Source organism: Xyrauchen texanus, chromosome 17, assembly GCF_025860055.1.
Source record: "Xyrauchen texanus isolate HMW12.3.18 chromosome 17, RBS_HiC_50CHRs, whole genome shotgun sequence".
Classification (NCBI taxonomy): domain Eukaryota; kingdom Metazoa; phylum Chordata; class Actinopteri; order Cypriniformes; family Catostomidae; genus Xyrauchen; species Xyrauchen texanus.
Window position 1 is genome coordinate 19,223,173 of NC_068292.1, and position 20,827 is coordinate 19,243,999.

The following is a 20,827-nucleotide window of genomic DNA, read 5'->3' on the forward strand; positions in this document are numbered from 1 at the left end:
ATGATCATGTTCACTGCAGTGTTGTAAGCTTAACAAATTACCAATACAGATCTTTCAAAGTGAAAAGATTTCCCATTAATCTGTGATCTACAGCTCAATCTAAAACTAAAACATCTTAAATTATTCTCAAATGATTTACAAGCAGCCATGGCAAGATGCTTGCCATCCAATAGCAATCATAAAAAGATATTGCCTGACCACCATTCACCACCACCTCCCAACACCCTTGAACATGTGACGTTTTTAATCACGTAATTAAGTTTTGTTTTGATACTAAATACTAAACCAGCAGACACAAAATAGATGGTGAATTATAAGAGTAATCTGAGACATTAGGTAATGTGCGACACATATGATCTGACAAGAAAATCTATTGAAACTAGACTTCACTTCTAATATACTTCACAATAAAGTTAGAGTTTATGAGAAAGCGACAGCTAATGAGGTAACATATATGTATGATTATTTGTCTGAGATTACCATATTTCAAAATAATTTTAAATACTGTTATAATTTATAATAAACATACAGATTTATATGACAATACCTACCAATAATTTATTATTTAAATTTGTTACCTAATGCTATTGATGTCTTGTCGTCAACCTCAAGCAAATATGTGCAACATCAAGTATGAGGAATAAGTGGAATTGTATTACACCACTTCCATCTGGTGTTTCATTTTAGTAATGACACAATCTCCAAGAGGTTAAATACCATAAAAATGGCAGCATTTTGATTTGCTTTCGTGAATTAAACAGTTATATCCACAGGTTTAAACCATCAGCAATCAGCTTAGAGCTCAACCGCTAATTCTTTTAAAACTATTATTTACTCATCTGTGGCTTTTATTTAAAAAATATTGTTGGTAGTGCAGCAGGAGCATAAACATATTGTAGGCATAACTGTCATATTTTCCCTCCTGTTATAAGTTGAATTGCCTACCTGAATGACAGGAACATTCTAGGGCTGTCATACTTTCCAAATGTTGAATATAAATAGTGCTGTTTGAGAAGAAGATGGGGTGATGTCTAATAAATAACAGTTTCTACATTAAAGACATTAATTGATATGAGATTGACTGAAAAACAGTAGGCTACACTATGGCTATAAGAATCAAACATGAAAGAGGGCTTTTATCATATAAATATATTTTTTAAAAGCAGACTTTATGTTGCATACTTTATTAAAAAAATAAATAATAATAATTAAAAAAAAAAAGAGTCTGAGGGGGTTGTTCCCCAAACACCAGTTAGTATGACGCGTAACTGACTTGAGATATAGGCTTATCAAAAATGAATTGACGGTTATCACTAATATCATTAAAAAAAATCAATTTAGATATTCCAACAGTTAAAGAATTAGCACCAAAATGACCACCAAAGTACCTAGCAAATCTTGAAATGGTCAAAGTGCTGCTCGCTGCTGTTATTTTCTTACATTTACTTATACTTAATTATTTAAAATGTGCAAAGAAATGTTTCTCTTAGAATCTCTACTCTTACAAAATAAATACCATGTTTACCATAGTTTCCGCCAAAATACCACAGTTGCTACAGTTGTTAGTTACGAAAGTAAAACAGTGTTAACTTATTATCCACCACTGTCATTGTCAGACTTGGGTGAGAATAGTACTGAAAATGTACTCCGTGTTATACTCCTGTTTGCTTACTCGGGCTTTTTCGGTTGCTTTCTATTGTGACTTTTATTTTGAAAAGCGCAATTTCAGTGTAAGCCACGGCGTGATTGACGCAGGCTTCACATCGGCTGATGACCGTTCACAACAAAGACGAAAAGCAGATTTTTATTTTGAGTCAGCGCAGTTTCATCAGATAACCGCTATATTATTCCGGGTCAAAAAGAGAAAAAACGACCGCTATCGACTTGATAAGTGGGTAAGTCGGTTATTTAGTTGTTGTTTTTTTGGTGCTAGATCGGGGAAATACTTGTTTATTGCGAGATGCAATAATGTTTTAAGACGTTTACATCTAATAACAGTTAATCGACCGGTTGACAGCTATTAAATAGAGTTTATTTCTTATAGTTTTGCCTATAAATCATCTTTATTTATGTCTTTATTGTGACATCTGGGTTTATAATGACAAGTTACCACGCTAAATCAGTTGAGATTAATATCGCGCTTGATCAGAACTTCAAACAAGCTTTTGTATTAATTTTACAACTATAAGTATCAGCTTTTCTGCGCAATGGGAATACATGGGAAACGATTTAGCTAAAAGTGGCCAGCTACCAGCCGAAAAACACGCCCCGGTGACTATTTTTGTCTGTGTAAATAATACTGTTTTTACAGACATTATCAAGGCACGAGTGGCGATTTTCTCGTGATATTAGTTTGTTATCTATGTAATAATGTGTATGTAAATGGAAGAGACTGTAAACACATCGCCCGGCCCCTTCTAGGAAATCGACGTTTGGCTATAAACAGCGCAAAGAATCTGGAGCAGCACAACACAACAGCTGACTTCGTGCATGCCGATGATTTCACTCTCAAACGGGGCAGGTTAAACGTTAATATATTTTACGAAAATGACCATGGTAACCGTAGTTTCTGCGCCAACATACCCCAGTTACTACAATTCTTTCTGTTGAACTGGCCCTGTGGAAAATAAACTCTAAAGGTGCACTCTAATTCTTTCTTCATTAAAAAGTTTTACTCTCAAAAGAAATGAATTATAATTGTAAAGCATGTGTATAAAATTATGAACACTCACAAGCGATAAAGAGTAACATTATGAAAACTGTTTTATTCTACCTAGAGAGGGTCCCCTCATGGGGGCTGCCATTTTAAGAATGCATACCCAGCTGAAAACAAGTCACTTAATCTCAATAACTGCCCTGTTATTGGACACTTTTACTCTTTGATTGAATCTACAACTACAGCGGTACTGGTACAGTGGTGGATTTAGGCATCTTGCGGGTGGACGGAGGTGCGCTGTCCATATTTTTTTTCATCACAACCATATTTTTGCCCTATATTTTTGTAATGGTACACTTGACAGGTGCATTAAAATGGTCTGCTCTTTTAATTTGACAAAAATAAAAAGATGTGTGTTAAGCCTAACACAACAGAGTGGTTTTCTGTTTTCACATTCATTTTAATTATTGACAGTGTGGTTTTATTTCTTATGTTATATTCATGAAAGTTTTGCCATGGAACAGTTTATAATGATGTGTTCACATTAATCGTTCAATATATGCCAATCCAAGCCCACCCAAACAAGGTTGGCCATGAAACTGGGCCAGTAGAGTTGTGCTTTTCCCATGAGGTTGCCTGTCTGTAGTGAAACTTAAGTCAGTTTTTGTACATGGCCCTAGATTACTTTTTTCTGCTGTTCTTTGTCTCAATAGCAAAGAAATCTGGTTTATGTTGCTCTGTTTGTTGAGATAACCTATAATGGCAATGAAAATATTAATACAGCTGACACCTCAGGTGTCCATGTTGACAGATGGCATTTGTGGGGCCATAACTTTTGCCTTGCTGTATCCTGCCCCTCGACAGAACCTACTCTCAGTAGGTAGACAGCAGTTGGCAGAAGGAGCCGGAAGCTCCTAGTGTTATAGGAAATCTGAACCCCCCCCCCCACACACACACACACACACACACAAGATCCTGTGGAGAATGAGTCAGTTTGTTGGAACAATAAACTGCTTGCTTCTGATCCAAGACCAGTGTAAGTTTTTCTCTTGAGAAGAATTGAGAAGGATTTGTGTAGACATGCTGGTTTCAGATGAGCTATCAGAGGCAGTTACTCTCTTGCAGTCTTCTAAAGGGCAGGCATGTGAAGTGGGACATGTTTAGCATCTGCTCTTGTCAGGCCTCTCATGTGGTTGAACATGTGATTTTGCTTTGTTAATGCTGTTTGGCTGTGATTGGAAACAATTCACTCCTAATAGGCACTTTTGGTCTTTTCATGCAGGTTTTGACTTTGAGTTTTTACATTTGAAGGAATAGTTCACTCATAATTGAAAATACTGTCATTATTTACCTGCCCTCATGTTATTTCAAAACCGTATGTCATTCATTATTTGGTAGAACAAAAAATGTGACTTTTAAAGAAACTCCATGCCGTTTTTTTTCTGAATGACAGTTCATAGTGACCAGACCATGGCTTATAAGCTGAAAAATAACAAAAACAGCCAAAAGTATCTTAAAAGTTTCCAGACTAACATTTCAGAGCAGTCATACTGGTGCCACCAAGACAAATTATGGACAAACAAGTCACTCATTCAACAGTAAAACTTAAAAAAAAAAAATATATATTTTTAGTTGGGATTCAGATGGGATTCAGATTAGGAACATTAAAAAAAAAGTTATTTTATATACACCTACCTAGTTTATATATGGCTAAATCGTAATATTCTGACAGTGCAACAGTGTTGGGACTCTAATTGATTAGTTAGTTTCCTCTGGGAAATTCTGAAGACAAACAAAGCAAGTTACTGTTTCCTACACTCAAAGAGCTTTGAACAGATTTTAGACTGAAGAAAAAACGATTCCTTGATTCATAACACTTATGAATATTTACTATAGTTTTAAAACTATGTTTTAAATTTTATAACAGTGGTATTCCTAGTATAAGGCCATGACAATGCATGCATGGTTTATCACTACCATGGTTGGTAAATCCTATAAAACTTAACAATGACATTTTTGTTATGAAAATAATTACAATTTATAAATTATACATTTAGAAATAAAAAATATTTTTTGTTATAAAAAGATTATAACAAAAAATAATATTCCCTCACTCCCCAAATGTTATTTTTAATTAATTTATAATACGTTCCTTGAGGTTCACTTATAATATTAGTAAGGTTTTTTTTTTTTTTTTCAAGTCATACATTTGTAAAACATGATCATGTTCCACAACACTAGCTTGACTATCAAAAATAATTATCAGTTTCTTCCTGTTGCTGCTGGCACCAAGCTCGAGTCTGTGTTTGTAGCCTGCTAGCTTTTTTAAGCATCACTTATCTATCTGTTTGCAGCTTTTAATCATTAATATCTGTCATTTTCAGCACGCCTCAGCCCCCCCCCCCCATTATTTTCTTATCGTGATTCAACTGTGTGCATTTTACAGCACACAACCATTTTCTCCTCTGTGTTACACGGATTAATGTATCAATCTCAAAGCACCACTTATCAAGAACAACAAACAATTGCGTGAGGGATTCACATTGATCTCAAAACCTTGCCGTTGGTTGTTCCTTATCAGGAACAACCAACAACAAACAATTGCGGTAAGTCATGGCATCCACTCATGTTATTGCTTCCTGCAATACATGCCACATGATAAAAATCATGTTGAAAGAGCCCTAATAATTGGTGATTCTATTGTAAGGAACATGGAAATAGAGACTCCAGCCACTATTGTTAAATGCATTTTGGGTACCAGAGCATCTGACATCAGATCAAATTTACAAGTGCTGGCTAATACTAAACTTAGATTTTCTAAAATTGTTATTCATGTCAGCACTAACAATGTCCGGCTTCGCCAGTCAGAGATCACTAGAGATAATGTTAAAGAGGTATGTGAACTTGCCAAAATTATGTCAGACACTGATATATGCATATATAATATGCTCTGGCCCCCTCCCTGCTCATTGTGATGACAAGGTTTATAGTAGATTAATGTCACTGAACGGCTGGATGTCTGAGTAGAGTCTGGAGAATAGCATATGATTTATAGAGAATTAACCTGCTAAAATGAGATGGACTGCATCCCTCCAGGGAAAGTGCCATTCTCCTCTCTAGTAATTTGGCTCATAGTCTTAATATTGATTGTATTTGACTAACTGAGTTAGGGCTAACCCTAACCCTAACCCTTCCCTATAATCTCAGAACCTCTTCTTAATTTTATTAACTCATTGCTGTCCTTAGGATATGTCCCAAGAAACTTTAAAATGGCAGTTATCAAACTGCTTATTAAGAAGCCACAACTTCATCCTGGAGAATTGGCTAATTATAGACCGATTTCAAATCTCCTGTTGTGTCCTCCCAATTATGTTCATTTCTACAGAAATAGTATATATCAACAATTTCAGTCATGATTTAAGCCACATCAGAGCTCTACGCTAACATTTTTCCCAAGGAGTACATGTCCTCCTAAATGAAAAAATTTAGGAGCACAGTGAAAATGTAATGCAGAGTTTATTAACAAACAATTTATTACATACATATTTATACTGCATGTATGAGTGTGTGTGCGTGTACTAAGGGACACACATTTGTGGAACAGCACATACCACCCAAATCACACATTGACCCATGCCTACTAGAATCAAAGGATATCAGTTGTCCAGCTGCTTTTGTATGTTGACCATCTGGCATACTTGGAGGTCAGCCAGCGATCTCTCATTATGTCAGCAATTTGACAGATCATCTCCGCACATTGTCGTATGTGGGATTAATGTCAACTCTGTTTTTGCGGTGGAGTCTGATAAGCAGCCCAAATTTGACGAAAGGTTCTTCTTCTTTCACAATTAAGTATGCAATGTTTATCTTTATTTTCAGCTGCTTCATCTTCTCTTCCTCAGACTGCAGCACTTGCCTTCTCAAGGCTGCTGACACCAAGCTTGATGGTTTCTCCTCTCTCATCCAGAGCACTGGATATGCCGCCGTGAGATGTTATGTTTCGCTACACTATCTCTTTTCAGATTAGCGATGGGCATTCCGGCTCTTTTCATAATTGGTGTTAAAACAATTCTAATTAAATTATTAAATGTAATTACACTACCTTAACCACAATATATTTAAAAATGCATTGATTTGTTATGAAAAATAATGCTATTAAACATTGGCATTTAAAGTATAACTTATTGTATATAAACAAAGTGCATATAAATCTAACCATTCAAAACCAATACAATCTGAACAGCATAATAGACAGGGCCACCGCTGGCCAAATTGATGCCCTACATGTGATATGAGCGTGAAGCGATTGTCTGTGTTTCGCAACTGCTTTCGGGTCCTTGAATAACGTATAGCAAGCGAGTAAGGGCAGCCGGTGGACTTTCTGGTGCCATCCTAGGGTAAGATGGTGCCCTCCTAGGTAGTTGATGCCCTATGCAAACTGCATAGTGTGCATGTTGGTAGCGGCGGTACTGATAATAGAATAATGCACCATATCAAAGAAAAATAATTAATTTGGAAAACTGCAGCATCCCTCAAATTGAAATAAATGTAAAAAAGAAGGATGCTATTTCACGTGCGCATTTAAAGTATAACTTTTCAATGTATATAAACAAAGTGCATATAACTGTAACAATTCAAATACAATCTGTACGACATAAGTTGGCTCCGCCCTCCCTCACGCATTTTTGGTTCATTGGTTGACACGGCATGTCTGATTGACAGAAACAACAGGTGAGGCTTTTAGTATGAGTGAACAGTCCGAACTAATGTGTGCGCTTGAGCATTTAGGCCTATATTATTTTATTTTATTTTGTTATTTTTAAATCTTTTGATTATTCATATCTTATTTTTTTTTTAAATAATTGTAAAAATGGATTCTGATATGCGGGCCGGCTCACAACGTTCACCTACAAGAGCCGACTCGTTCGCAAACGACCCATCACTATTTCAAATGCGGGTCTCCTGACACGAAGGACGAGTTGCCCACCTGTTTCTGCCCTCTTCAATTTTTGCAGAACATGATGTTGTTTTCGAACTCTAGCCATGGTAAAGTTTTAGCCAATTTGCATTGAATCTATATGTTCTCCCTTCACCAGCTACAGTGGACGTTGAAGTGACAGCTGGGGTCACGGTAGCTCCACTAATGTTGTTCTCAGCATCCCTAACGTTAGCCGTCTCAGGTAAACCTTTTGAAGAGACTTCATTAGTTGAACCTTGCGAATTCCCCTCGCCAAATTCCTCTTTCACCTAGTCTCTTTTTTGCTTAAAATAAAATGCGATGTCGCCTATACCAATACTTTTTTCCATTGTTCACCTTTCTCTCTCTGACTGGACCTCGTCATCACAGAAAACTCTACTGTGGTTGGCACAAGCCGCTTGCGGAATGTGGGTCTAGTCATTTTTAAACAATTATCTTACATTTGTAATCTTTAATCGCACATACTTTCACTTCACTTATCAGAGTTACAAATGACTTGCTCTTATCATCTGATAAGCTGGCTGCATTTCTCTTCTAGTGCTTTTAGATCTAGACATGATAGATCACGACATTCTCTTGAATAGGCTAGAGAATTATGTTGGCATTTGTGGATTTACATTAGTATGGTTTAGGTCCTGTTTAGCAGATTTCTACCACTTTGTCTATGTAAAGGAGGAACTGTCAAATCAAACAAAAGTTAAGGATGGAGTGCCACAGGGATCAGTTTTAGGTCCTCTGCTGTTCTTCTTATATATGCTTCCCTTGGGAGATATTATCAGGAATCATGGAATAATTTTCCAATGTTATGCCGACGATACCCAACTTTATATTACTTTGAAACAATTAAATTTCACAATTCTCCAAATTATTAGAGAGTATCAATGAAATATTGATCGGATGGTCAGAAATTTCCTTCTACTCAATTCTGACAAAACAGAGGTACTAGTTATTGGACCAAAAACCACTAAAAACTAAAGCCACTAAAATATAATTTAGCATAATTTTTTCGTAAATTTATAGTCGTTACATTGGCTACCTAAAATTGGCTACCTTATATTTCCTATTAATTAAAATTCTGTTAGCTACACACAAACCTTTGAATGGTCTATCTCCACAGTACTTAAGTGACCTTCTACCATGCTATATTCCATTTCACGTTCATTATGATCACAAAACTCTGGCCTGTTAATAGTTCCTAGAATATCAAAATCCACAAAATGAGGTAGATCCTTTTCCTATTTGGCTCCTAAACTAGGGAATAGTTTAGTCTCCCTAACACTGTTCAGGATCACAGACACACTCACTGAGTTTAAGTCTAGACTAAAGCCTCATCTTTTTAACCAGGCATACACCTAATTTATTCTTCACCACACAATTAGGCTGCTTTAGTTAGGTCTACCGGAATCTGAAACATGGATCATGATCTATATCTCTGTTAAAAATTTAATGGCATCTACGCTGATATTATTCTATTTGTTTCCATGACTCAACCTTGGGACCACTATCCCGAGGTCATCAGAACCGTCCGGATCCAGCTCCATTCCTGCTTGGTATTGGACTCCACTACTATGTGTCTCTGAGTGATGATGACAAAATGCAGCCGGTGCTAGCCAGACATCACTTCAATGTTTTTACTTCAGAGGACAATCTGATGCCAACTCAAACCATAAGACATGGGATACTTCATATGCTATTGCCTGAACCTTGGACTTAGTATAGACCTCACCAAAATTACCAGTCGGTTGAACTGCGAAGCACCTCACTAATCTCAGTCTGAATCACCTTGGTCTAATGATGGACTACACTCTTAAAATTGAATACATAGACTATCAATAAATTGGCATCAAAAGCCTTTTTATGCCAACTAACAAAGGACAATGCAACTATATGAACTTCTGCACTTAAGGATGAACTTCAAAGATATAAGTCATTAATCTTACAGTTTTTAAAAATCTTTGTTTAAACACTGGCCCGTAATACTTAATAAGGTTTAATAATTTTAAACCATGACTTGCACTGCACATAAGTAAGTAATATTTGCATTATATTCATGCTGTTAGCCAAAGGGGAACTGGCCCCCACAATGAGCCTGGTTTCTCCAAGGTTATTTTTCTTTATAAACCAACATCTTATGGAGTTTTGTGTTTTTTGCCACAGTCGCTTTTGGCTTGATCACTGAGTTTCTAAGTACAACTATTATTTAATTACTTATTTTTATACACCCTTCATAATCATATTTAATCAAACTACACAATGATGACTCTTAAGACTTTATGGATATTACAGTTTAATTTTCTGTTAATGCATGATTTTCTGTAAAGCTGTTTGAAACGATGTCTGTTGTGAAAGGTGCTATACAAATAATAATTACTTGACTTTTAATAATGTCTATATGTCATTGTAATGTGTGGTCATCACTCACTTTTATTCATAATTCGTCCGGCCCCTTTTCTTGTTGAACGAGATGATACAGCTCCTCCTCCACTCGTTCTGCCAGTCAGCAGATCCTCATTTATGAATGAGATGACTGATTAATTCAATTAGTTTGCAAATTAGTGTACAAGTACATTCAGTTTGTTCATGAACAACATGACCAACTGGTTCAGTGAAGGGGTGTATTGTTTCTATTGGTCAAACCAATTATATGCTCCTTCACAGCGCACTATCGAATGCTATTGGCTCGTGTTAAAGGCAGTCTTTAAAAGCAGGACAAAGCAACACAAATGGAATTTGCATGTCTACAGATGAGTTTAAGCCACATATCTGTTTTCACCACAAATGGCAGGTCTTATTTTTCCTATATTTTGTCTAATGCTGAACTTTATAAAGACATGATAAAAGTTCAAGAAAAGCCTACCGTAATATCTTGCTTATAATACACTGTGCACCAAAGTACAATTCCATTCAAAATTCCGGTCAAAAGTTTTGAAATGTTTCTCATGATCCTAAAAATCTTTTGATCTGAAGGCGTAGCTTAAATGTTTGAAATAATTTTTGGAGACAAAAATATAATTGTACCACCATATTAATTTATTTGATAATAAAACTAAAATTTTATATATTTTTTTAAATTGATGACTTGGAACAAATAATAAAGAAAAGTAGCCAATAAGTGACCAACATAGATGGGAACTCCTTCAGTTCTGTTTAAAAAGCATACCAGGGTGATACCTCAAGAAGTTGTTTGAGAAAATGTCAGAAGTGCATTTCTGCAAATTCTAGGCAAAGTGTGACAACTTTGAAGATATAAGATTAAAATATAACACAGTTTTTATTTATTTTGGATTTTGTTTAGTCACAACATAATTACCATAGTTCCATTTATGTTATTCCATAGTTTTGATGACTTTACTATTATTCTAAAATGTGAAGAAAAAAAAAAATATATAAATATATAATAAAGAGTAAGTGTTTCAAAAAGTTTTACCGGTAGTGTAAGTGAGATCTAAGTTCACGTTCATGAACGAGATGACTGAATCATTAATTTAGTTCTCGAGCGAGTGTACCCTTCATGAACAAGATGTCTCATTTCATTCAGACTCAAATGACACACTTGACTAGTTCAGTGTGAAGGGGTGTATTCATTAAGCTGGTCAAACCAATGATATGCTCCTTCACAGCCTGCTCTCCAATGTGGTTGGCTCATGCTATAATTTACAGGCATGAAAAGCATCAAACCAGAGAACACAGTGATTGAGAAATATCGGTGTGTGGAGGTGAGTGAGAACGATTCGTTTACTTAGAAGTTTCTTTCATGAACGAAACATCTCTAGCACAGATTAAAAGATTGGTCTCAGGATTTATGATTCAATATTGTGATTGTTCAAATGAAGATCATGATGCATCCGAAAATCTGTATTTTTACCCAGCCCTATCGTTGTATGGAAAAGAGTTGCATGAAAAATTCTCAGAGTTCAAATTCTCATGACATTATACAATTTTGGAACAATGTGGTGGTGAGCAAATAATGACAATAATTTCAACTCAAATAATTCAAGCTATCCCTTTTAAGAGAATTTAAAGTAGGATTTCTCTTGCTTTAGATGGTGTTTTGCATAACACTTTGCTCTGTGGTGGAGGTACATTTTTCCGATGATGACTGTAATGCACAAGCATCTGATTAAGTTTTCTACACAGTGGACACATTCTTTGCTTTATTGATGTTCCTAGGAAGTCCACCATGTTGGTTATCCACGAGCCCACAGGCTGAAGAGGTCTGATCAGTTGGGAGTGCTGGGAACCGAGAGATGGGGAACTCAGCCACCAAGTTCCGCAAGGCACTGATCAGTGGAGACGAGGTTCTGGCCTATCAGCTCTATGAGGGAAACCCTCAGTTCAAAGAGTCTCTAGACCCCAACACCTCATATGGGGAACCTTACCAACACAACACCCCGCTCCATTATGCTGCCAGACATGCCATGACACGTATACTCAGGTAAAACATGGTTTCTCCACTGATATTTAGTCTCTGTTTATCTCTAATTTATATTACTTATGGATATACTGCATTAAAAACTGCTAAGATCATAGTAAATATTTAATTATTAATTTTTTTTTTTTTACCTTTTCCCTGTATATGTGTAAAGTTGAGAATGTAATGCTTTTCTCTTGTGCAGGTCCTTCCTCTTCAGCAAAGATGGGAACCCCAACAAACGAAATGTGCATAATGAGACTGCACTGCACGTTTTGTGCATGGGGCCGCATATCCTGCTATCAGAAGGGGCACTGCAGCCGCGTCTGGCCTGGCGCTATGAAGATGAGCGCAGACGGGCTGAGTGCCTCCAGATGATCTTAAAATGGACTGGCGCCAAACTGGATCGTGGTGAATATGAGAGCGCAGACATCAGTGCCACTGATAACAAGAAGAACACCCCACTGCACTACGCTGCTGCCTCAGGGATGAAGACATGTGTGGAGGTACAAGCTTATGTGCTTATTTCATTATAGATGTCGTTTTTTTGTTCAGAACAAAAATGGACAAAATTGGTTCTCAACTGGTTTTGCTTCAGGACTCAGAAGTTACATTGGACATCAAGTGGTGAATAAATACAGTACAAAAATTGTTATCGTACAAAAGTAAACAAAATGCTTTTTTTAAATCAAGCATAAATATATGTTAATATTACCATGAACTACATTTCATGTATTTTACTTATTCATGGTTTTCGAGGATGATGGCAGTTTAAGCAAACTGTCCATGTTGGGATTTGTCTAATCTGGCCAGCTTCTATCAAGTGAAAGATGGATTTGTGAAAAAATTATGTAGAGTTTGATTGAAGCATGTGCTTTAAAGGAATAGTTCACTCAAAAATGAAAATGGTTTCATCATTTACTCTCCCTCATGCCATCCCGGATGTGTGTCTTTCTTCTGCTGAACACAATCAAAGGTATTTAGATGAATATTTAAGCTCTCTTGGCCCTCACAATGCATGTGCACGATAACCAACATTTTGAAGCGCCAAAAGCACATAAAGGCATCATAAAAGTAATGCTTACGACTCCAGGGGTTAAATCCATATCTTCAGAAGCAATATGATAGGTGAAGTTGAGAAACAGGTCAATATTTAGACCTTAGTCCTAAATCTCCACTGTCACATTCACATTCTTCTTTTGTTTTTGGCGATTCACATTCTTCATGCATATCGCCACCTGGTAGGGAGTAGAATTTATTGGGGAAAAAAAGACTTGCATTTGTATCTGTTTCTCACCCACACCAATCAGATTGCTTCTGTAGACATGGATTTAACCACTGGAGTTTTATGGATTACTTTTATACTGCCTCTGTGCTTTTTGCATTGTGAGGACCTACAGAGCTGAAATATTCTTCTAAAAATCTTTGTTTGGGTTCTGCAGAAGAAAGAAAGTAATTCACATATGGGATGGCATGAGGGTGAGTTAATGATGAGAGAATTTAAATTTTGGGGTAAAATATCCCTTTAATGTCCCTTCCTTTAGTTGATAAACCTGTTTTATTTTATAGTTCTGAAACTTTAAAACCTGAACTACACCACACAAAGTCAGTGACTGAACCATCAGTGATGTTAGCACAAAATTCTTCATGGTTTTCATCCTTTATAGTTTCCATTCCACATCAAGATAATGCTGCCTATTTCATGAAAAGTAAGTGTTTCCATTATTTAGTTGATTGATCTTTTTGTGTATATTAACAACATTGTACTCTTGTCTGAATGCTTCTGCAGTTTTTGGTGAAGCGTGGTGCAGACCTATTTGCTGAGAATGAATACAAGGAGACCCCATGTGACTGTTCGGAGAGGCAGCACCATAATGAGCTTGCACTCAGTCTGGAGTCTCAGATGGTCTTCTCCACCGACCCCCACGCTGAGGATATCGAGGCAGAGTATGCTGCTTTAGACCGCAGGGAGGTGAGCTCTCCAAACAAACTGTGGAATTTCTTGCGACATCAGGGAATTGACCTCAGGGCCTGGTGTACAGATGCTACAGATATTATCCTGAATTTGTTTAGACTAGTAAAAATATAAATGTTTAGTGCATATGATGCATGGCTCTATGTGTGTTTCAGTTTTATGAAGGTTTGCAAGTGCAGGACCTCAGGAGACTGAAGGACATGTTGATAGTGGAGACGGCAGACATGCTGCAAGCTCCTCTCTTCACCGCAGAGGCTCTTCTCCGCGCTCATGGTACTCTTGTGTCACGCTCATGACTGCCATTGGGTGATTCTCACAAAACTTGTCAAAAAGTTCCTGGTCAATTGGTTAATCCCAAATCAACAAAGAATAATAATAAATGATGCGTAAATATAACAAAACCTACATTTAGGACAATTAAAGGAATTCACCCAAAAATGAAAACTCTCCCATCATTTAATCACCCTCATGCCATTCCAGATGTGTATGAATTTTCTTTCTTCTGCAGAACACAAACAAAGATTTTTGGATGAATATTTCAGCTCTGTAGGTCCATACAATGCAAGTGCATGGTGATCAAACTTTGTAGCTCCAAAAATCACATAAAGGAAACACAAATGTAATCTCCAGTGTTTAAATCCATATCTTCAGAAGTGATATAATAGCTGTGGGTGTGAAACAGATACAAGGCCTTTTTTACTCTAAATCTTCACTTTCACTTTTGCATCTGAAAGTCACGTGTGGCACCTGTTTAGTTTCACTTTCACACCTGAAAAGTAAAGTGAAAGTGGAGATTTAGAGTATAAAATTACTTAAATATTTTGTTTCTCACAGAAAAGATTTCTTGCATTGTGACCTTATTTTTCAGGACACTTCAGCTCATTTTACCCCTCAATTCCTTATTACTGTAACACGTCTGGTCATTTTACTTTTACTATTCTGTTAGATAATTTTGTCATCCAATATATTTAATTTATTTGTTGATCTGCAATCCCCGTCTCGATACGGCTCAGCTGAGGGAAGAAAGAAATTACACAGAGATTCAATGGTATCAAATCCCTCTTCAACGTTTATTGTTTCAGCATTCTATTATATGGTCCAGAAAAACCACATTCCACTGGACCCCCACCAATGAAATAGTTCTTTACCTTATATGGGGGTGACATACATTTGAGGTACATGGGAAACGTGAGAGTAGAGACAAAAAAAACACATTCCTTAGAACATCTTTAGAACAGGGAGCAGCTGCAGCTACCCCCAACAAAAGAAGTTTAAAAGAGGCCTTCATTATTCCACATTACATCACCAGAGAAGTTGTTGAGAAGCATTAATTATTCCACATATTCCCATTTTTTTCAATGATGATTCTCATTCTGTATGTACTGTAAAAAAAAAAGATGCTGTTGTACAATGATTCTTTAAAGTAAAATGAGTGAAAATGAAAGGCAATACCAAGGGAGTACTACTATGATGTATAAATACTTTACAGTTTTAATAGTATAGCATTTTATCATGTTGCGAAATGAGAAAATTTTGCATTTAGGTAATGAGAATTGGGGGGTTAAATGTTTGTAAGGCCATGAAAAAATGTCACAATTTAACGAATCTTAATGGCCCTAAAATAGGCTTTATTTTCTTTATACAAAATGTAATTTCTTATTTGTTTCTTTACATTTTGGAGTAAAATAAGCCTAGGACATTTTCTTGACTGGTATTTTGAGAGTCACCCCATTACCCAGCCGGTAGGCCCAAATGCAATTTGCATACTTTTGTGTTGCAAAAACGTTTCCCGTACTGATTGTGGAGTAAAATCTGGTCACATAGGATACGTTTTTTTATTAAAAAACAGCAAGATGGAATACAACGGAGGGGTCTCGAGACGAGCTTTAAAACGTTAAACCTTTAACTTGACACGTCATGTGTCAACTGTCACAGTATGTACAGTATTTGATGATGGACACACTTCTCGGCCAGTAAAACAGTATGTTCTTTAGGTGTATATGCAAGTATGAACAGATTTCGAAATTACTTCATCCGGGGATGTAGATATACCGATGATATATGATGACAAATTACGTAACAACAACCGCTAAAATAATCTGCTCTAGTTTTGTAAAACAAGTGCTATTTAAGTTTCTTAGTTTTGTATAAAGTTGAAATGAGCCGTCCGACTCGCAGTTCACCGACATCCTTTTAAATCCAGTGTTTTGAACGTGGCATATCCTCAGCTCCCGAGGGATTATGGGATTGTAATGTGTCCAGCCGATCTGCACTGCTCATGAATACTGAGGATTTGGTTATACTAATCCATTGGCATACTGTTTTTGACATACAATTTATAGTAGGCAAGTATGGATATTCGGATGCAGCGATGTTGTCCTAAAAATGCATTGCTTGTGCTTGTGGCTTGAGATGCTGAAAAACAGTGAGATGCAATGCAGCGGTCAAATAACATCCTATGTGAGCAGCCCCTAAATAAATACGTGGTTTTTGTAACCCCGGTTCTCTGATAGCATTAAGTGAGGTGTCTCACTATGGGATACACCCTTCTGCGTATTACTAGAAGCCCCATTACATTACGCCAGTCCATTGGCTGGCAGAATTGACACTTGTGTCAGGAGGAGGAGGCTATTCCCAATACAAAAGGGGTGACCCAGCATCATCACATCATTCAAAACAAGCACACCTCTTCCTCGCTTCACACAGCAAGGAGGGTGATCTGGTGTGACACCTCACTTAATGCTATCAGAGAACCGGAAATATGCAACTAAAAACGCAAGTAACCTATAGTTCTCTTTCAAGCAGATGTTTCGGTGTCTCACTATGGGATATCTTAACTCCTGTATTGCCAGACAACCTATTTCGAATCCCTCTGCCAACCATATAATTATCCAGGGCTGGAGAGTCCTGGCGGACTCAAGAGCCAATGCTCAGTACAGCATGTGCTAAAGTCTATGCTGTAACATCTAAATTATAAAACCTTGCAAATGTGTGCAGTGAAGACCATCTCGCCACCTCACAAATAACTTGTATCATAACCCCTTTAAAGAGAGCTCATGATGTAGAAATTCCCCTTTTAGAATGTGCACGCAACTCAGTTGGGGTATTAAGACCCTTACATGGCCTTAGCTTTCCAGTGCGATAAGCGCTGTTTGGTGATCGGTTTTCCCTTGCGCGTTTCGACCAGGAAACAAACAGCTGATCGCTCTTCCTGAATCCTCCAGTTTTCTCTGTGTAAATGTGTAGAGCACATACTAGGCATAATGCATTCAACTTTTGATGCTCTGATAAAGCAAAGGGTGGTGGACAAAAAGCCTTAAGTTCAAGAGGAACAAAAGATTGGATACATTTGGGCATGAATGCAGGATTTGTTCGTAATAAAACCCCTGCATCCCTTGGCATAAATTGCATACATGCAGAATGTACAGAAAGTGCATGTATCTCAATGACTCATTTAGCTGAAGCCAGTGCTAAAAGTATTGCCGTCTTGAATGACAATATCTTAAAATCAACCTGGTGCATAGGCTCAAATGGAGGCCCTGAAATAGCATCAAGCACCATTGCTAAATCCCATAAGGGAGAAAGCAGTTTAGAAACTGGGAGAGCGTGATGTGCACCCTTCATAAAGTGGCACCCTAAAGGATGCTGCCCTGCTGTATTTCCATAAAAGCCTTTGTGACATGCTGATATAGCAGCCAGAAACACTTTTGAGAAGGCTTTGCCCATATCCATCAAATCTTGTACTTGATATGACAGTATAACAGTAACTGAGCACTGATATGGAATATTGTGTTTATCTGTGCACCAACGCTCCATTTAAACCCATACAAAGATCTAGTAGACGATGCTCTAGCATTCTGTATAGTCCTAATAACATTATGGGGCAACCCAGTTGTGTTGAAATTTAACCACTCACGGGACAGGCCCACAATTTCAGGCGCTACGGATGAGGATGAAAAATCTCCCCCGTTCCTGCGATACCAGGTCTCTTCACAACGGAAGAGGCCACGGCTGTTCGTATAGCATATGTATGATCTCCGCCAGCCAGTATTTCCCCGGCCAGCATGGAGCTATTAATATCATTCTCAATCCCCTCCCTCTCAGTCTGGAGAGGTTTGGAGATATCAACGCTTTCAGTGGGAACACATAAAGGAGAATGCGAGGCCGTTCATGTGCCAGCGCATCTATTCCCAACGATGCATTCTGATCCTTAAGAGAAAAGAACAGAGGGCACTGGGCATTCTCTTGAGACGCGAACAGATCCACTGTCGCACTGCCGAACCGGTTTCAAATCTGCTCATTCACTTCTCTGTTCAGTCTCCACTCCCCGTAAAGAGGATTGCCCCTTGAAAATCAAATCCGCACCCTGATTCATAATACCCTGTATGTGCATCGCTCTCAGTGATAGGAAGTGGGCATTGCTCCACAGAATCGGTTTGCATGCCTATGTGTGCAGAAGGAGTGACCTTAGACCTCCCTGGTGATTTATATACACTACCACTGTAGTGTATATGACGACCCCGTCTCTTTATCATTTATTGTCCTGCCCTCATGATTGCCCCCCCCCCCCAACCAGACAGTGAAGTGTCCATAGTAATGACTTTTCTGGCCTGACTATGGGGACCCCTTGAATCAAAAAGGATGGGTGTTTCCAATGCCAGCACTGATACCGATGTAACCCTCACTATCTTCCGAGAGTGACATAATGGGTCCAGTCTCAGAGAGGCTACCCAGCATTGAAACTCTCTCATGAATAATCGGCCTAGTGGAATAACTATCAGAGCTGAGGCCATTAACCGCAAAAGTCTGAGGCATGTTCGAAAGGAAACACTGTTTCCCATCCGAAACTCTGGCAGATATTGAGTAAACTTTAATACAAAGACCCTCAGGCTGAGAGACAGGTCATCTGGTAGAACTAAATATTCGTACTTTACGCCCTGAAACGCAAACCTCCAGAAGTTTTTGTGGGGTTGGTATATGTTTATGTGAATATATGTGTCCTTCAGATCGATGGACATGAACAAATTGCTTGGACGGACCAATTTCAGGAGTGTTGAATGAGTGAGCATTTTGAATTTGTTCTTTCTTAAATAATTGTTCAGTGCTCGCAGACCTAATATTGGACGGAGAGCCAAAGTTCCTTTCTTTGGAATGAGGTAATACCTTGAATAAAAGCCGCTCTGGCTTTGTTCGGGTGGAACCACTCATTGCTTTCTTGTTCAGCAAGGAGGAAATTTTCTCTTGAAGGACATGAACTGATGTCCCCCAAACCCGAGAGTGAATTGTCCCTTAGATTGTGGGGGTCGAGCAGTAAATTGCAGTCTGTACCTGAACTGTATTGTCCTCAATACCCAGTGGGACTTTGTACATGCTCGTCAATTGCTTATATGCAGCACTCTGTCACCATTTTGTGGCTGAGGCATGATTGAGTCTGAGCTCTGCGCTGCTCATGTGTGAACACTTAGCACTCGGACAGAGTTTAAGTGGCTCAACACCTCATAGTGAGACATTTTTGGGGGGTACAGTGAAAACTTTATTGAATTTTGAGAGTGTAAAGTGCTTGTGACTAGTGGGTGGGTGTGCACCAGTCCTCTTCTCTGCTCTGCATCCCCTTGCCCGGCTGGGCTCTATTTGCCACATAGAACAATTGGGAACTCCAAGCATACCATATCCACTGGAAAGAACCATCAGGGTGCCTTCTCTTTCATCCTCGCTCCCTGATTGTGATGAGGAGCTGTCTGCTCCATCTGAGCTGGAGCAGGCGGATAGTTCTTCCTGGGCCAAGCATTCTTTTGCTCTGGAACTCCACTCTAACCCGCTGCTGCTTCGGAATGTGGTAGCTAGGAGGTGGATGAGCCGTCACTTGAGCGAAGGTTTGCCGAGGTGGTGGAGGGGACGCAGTCTGTGTCTTCCAGGGTAGATAGAGCTGCAAAGCTTCATCATCCCTCTTCTTTTCCTCACACCACTTCTACATCCATGTCAGAGTTGAAGCAAAAATCCCATCTGAAACCACTGGTGCATCTAAAATAGGCTCGCTCTTCCTGTCAGAAAGATTAGCCAAATTCAGCCATCATGCTCTCACCTGTATAAACATTGTGGCCATGGCTTTACCCACAGCCTTAATAGCACATCTCTGCAGATGGAGAGAGAGTCCCATTGTGCCTGGCCTGGCATGGCAGGCACCTCATCTTGCAGCTCCGCTTGGTATGCGGTTAACATAGAGATCATGTTCAAAGCCCTAACAGAGAGAACGACCGCTTTGTAAGCGTGTTCCGTCATGTTTGACTGGAAACGGTCAGATTTGGATGGCAATGTCAAATTCGCTGCCACTGTGAGTGTGGGGTGTAGATGTGCTTCTACTAACAGCTCCATGGGAGGCATGAGGATGAGACCCGCCTCCTTCATTTCTTCCACATTGAGCACGGATCCCCCTTGAATGGGCATTTTGCTGGTAAATGATTTATCTTTCCAGGTGACCACAACCTCCTCCAGCAGCTTTGGGAATACAGGAAGAAGCTGTCTCACCACCCGTTTTGCTCTCGACAGCCTTTTGCCCTCATAGAGAGACTTTGCAGCCTCTACTACCACAGTCAGCCAAATAATTTATAGTCTTTCTGCCGCGTGTTTGCACACATCCTGCAGATCAACGCTGAGAAGTGGAGATGATGGTGCCCCGCCTGCTTCTTCCATGGTTCCCGCTGCAGCTGAGGGTTATGTCGGTTACAAAGGGTGTCCTCAAAATCATCCTTCTCCTCAGAGAGGAGAAAATACAACTGCCCCTTGTCCTCATAATCCAACACCTCCTCT

The 20,827-nt window shown here is 38.6% G+C and overlaps 1 protein-coding gene across 1 annotated transcript in view; it reads left to right on the top strand.

Annotated features, from left to right (window-relative positions):
* Positions 1-1,748: 1,748 nt before the first annotated feature.
* Positions 1,749-20,827, top strand: part of LOC127657571 (ankyrin repeat and IBR domain-containing protein 1-like) — a 47,036-nt gene continuing 27,957 nt past the window's right edge. Inside the window, 5 exon segments of the mRNA XM_052146428.1 lie at positions 1,749-1,895; positions 11,805-12,069; positions 12,251-12,551; positions 13,835-14,017; positions 14,176-14,293. Of these exon segments, the coding sequence (XP_052002388.1) occupies positions 11,882-12,069; positions 12,251-12,551; positions 13,835-14,017; positions 14,176-14,293 (790 nt within the window). The 5' untranslated portion in view covers positions 1,749-1,895; positions 11,805-11,881.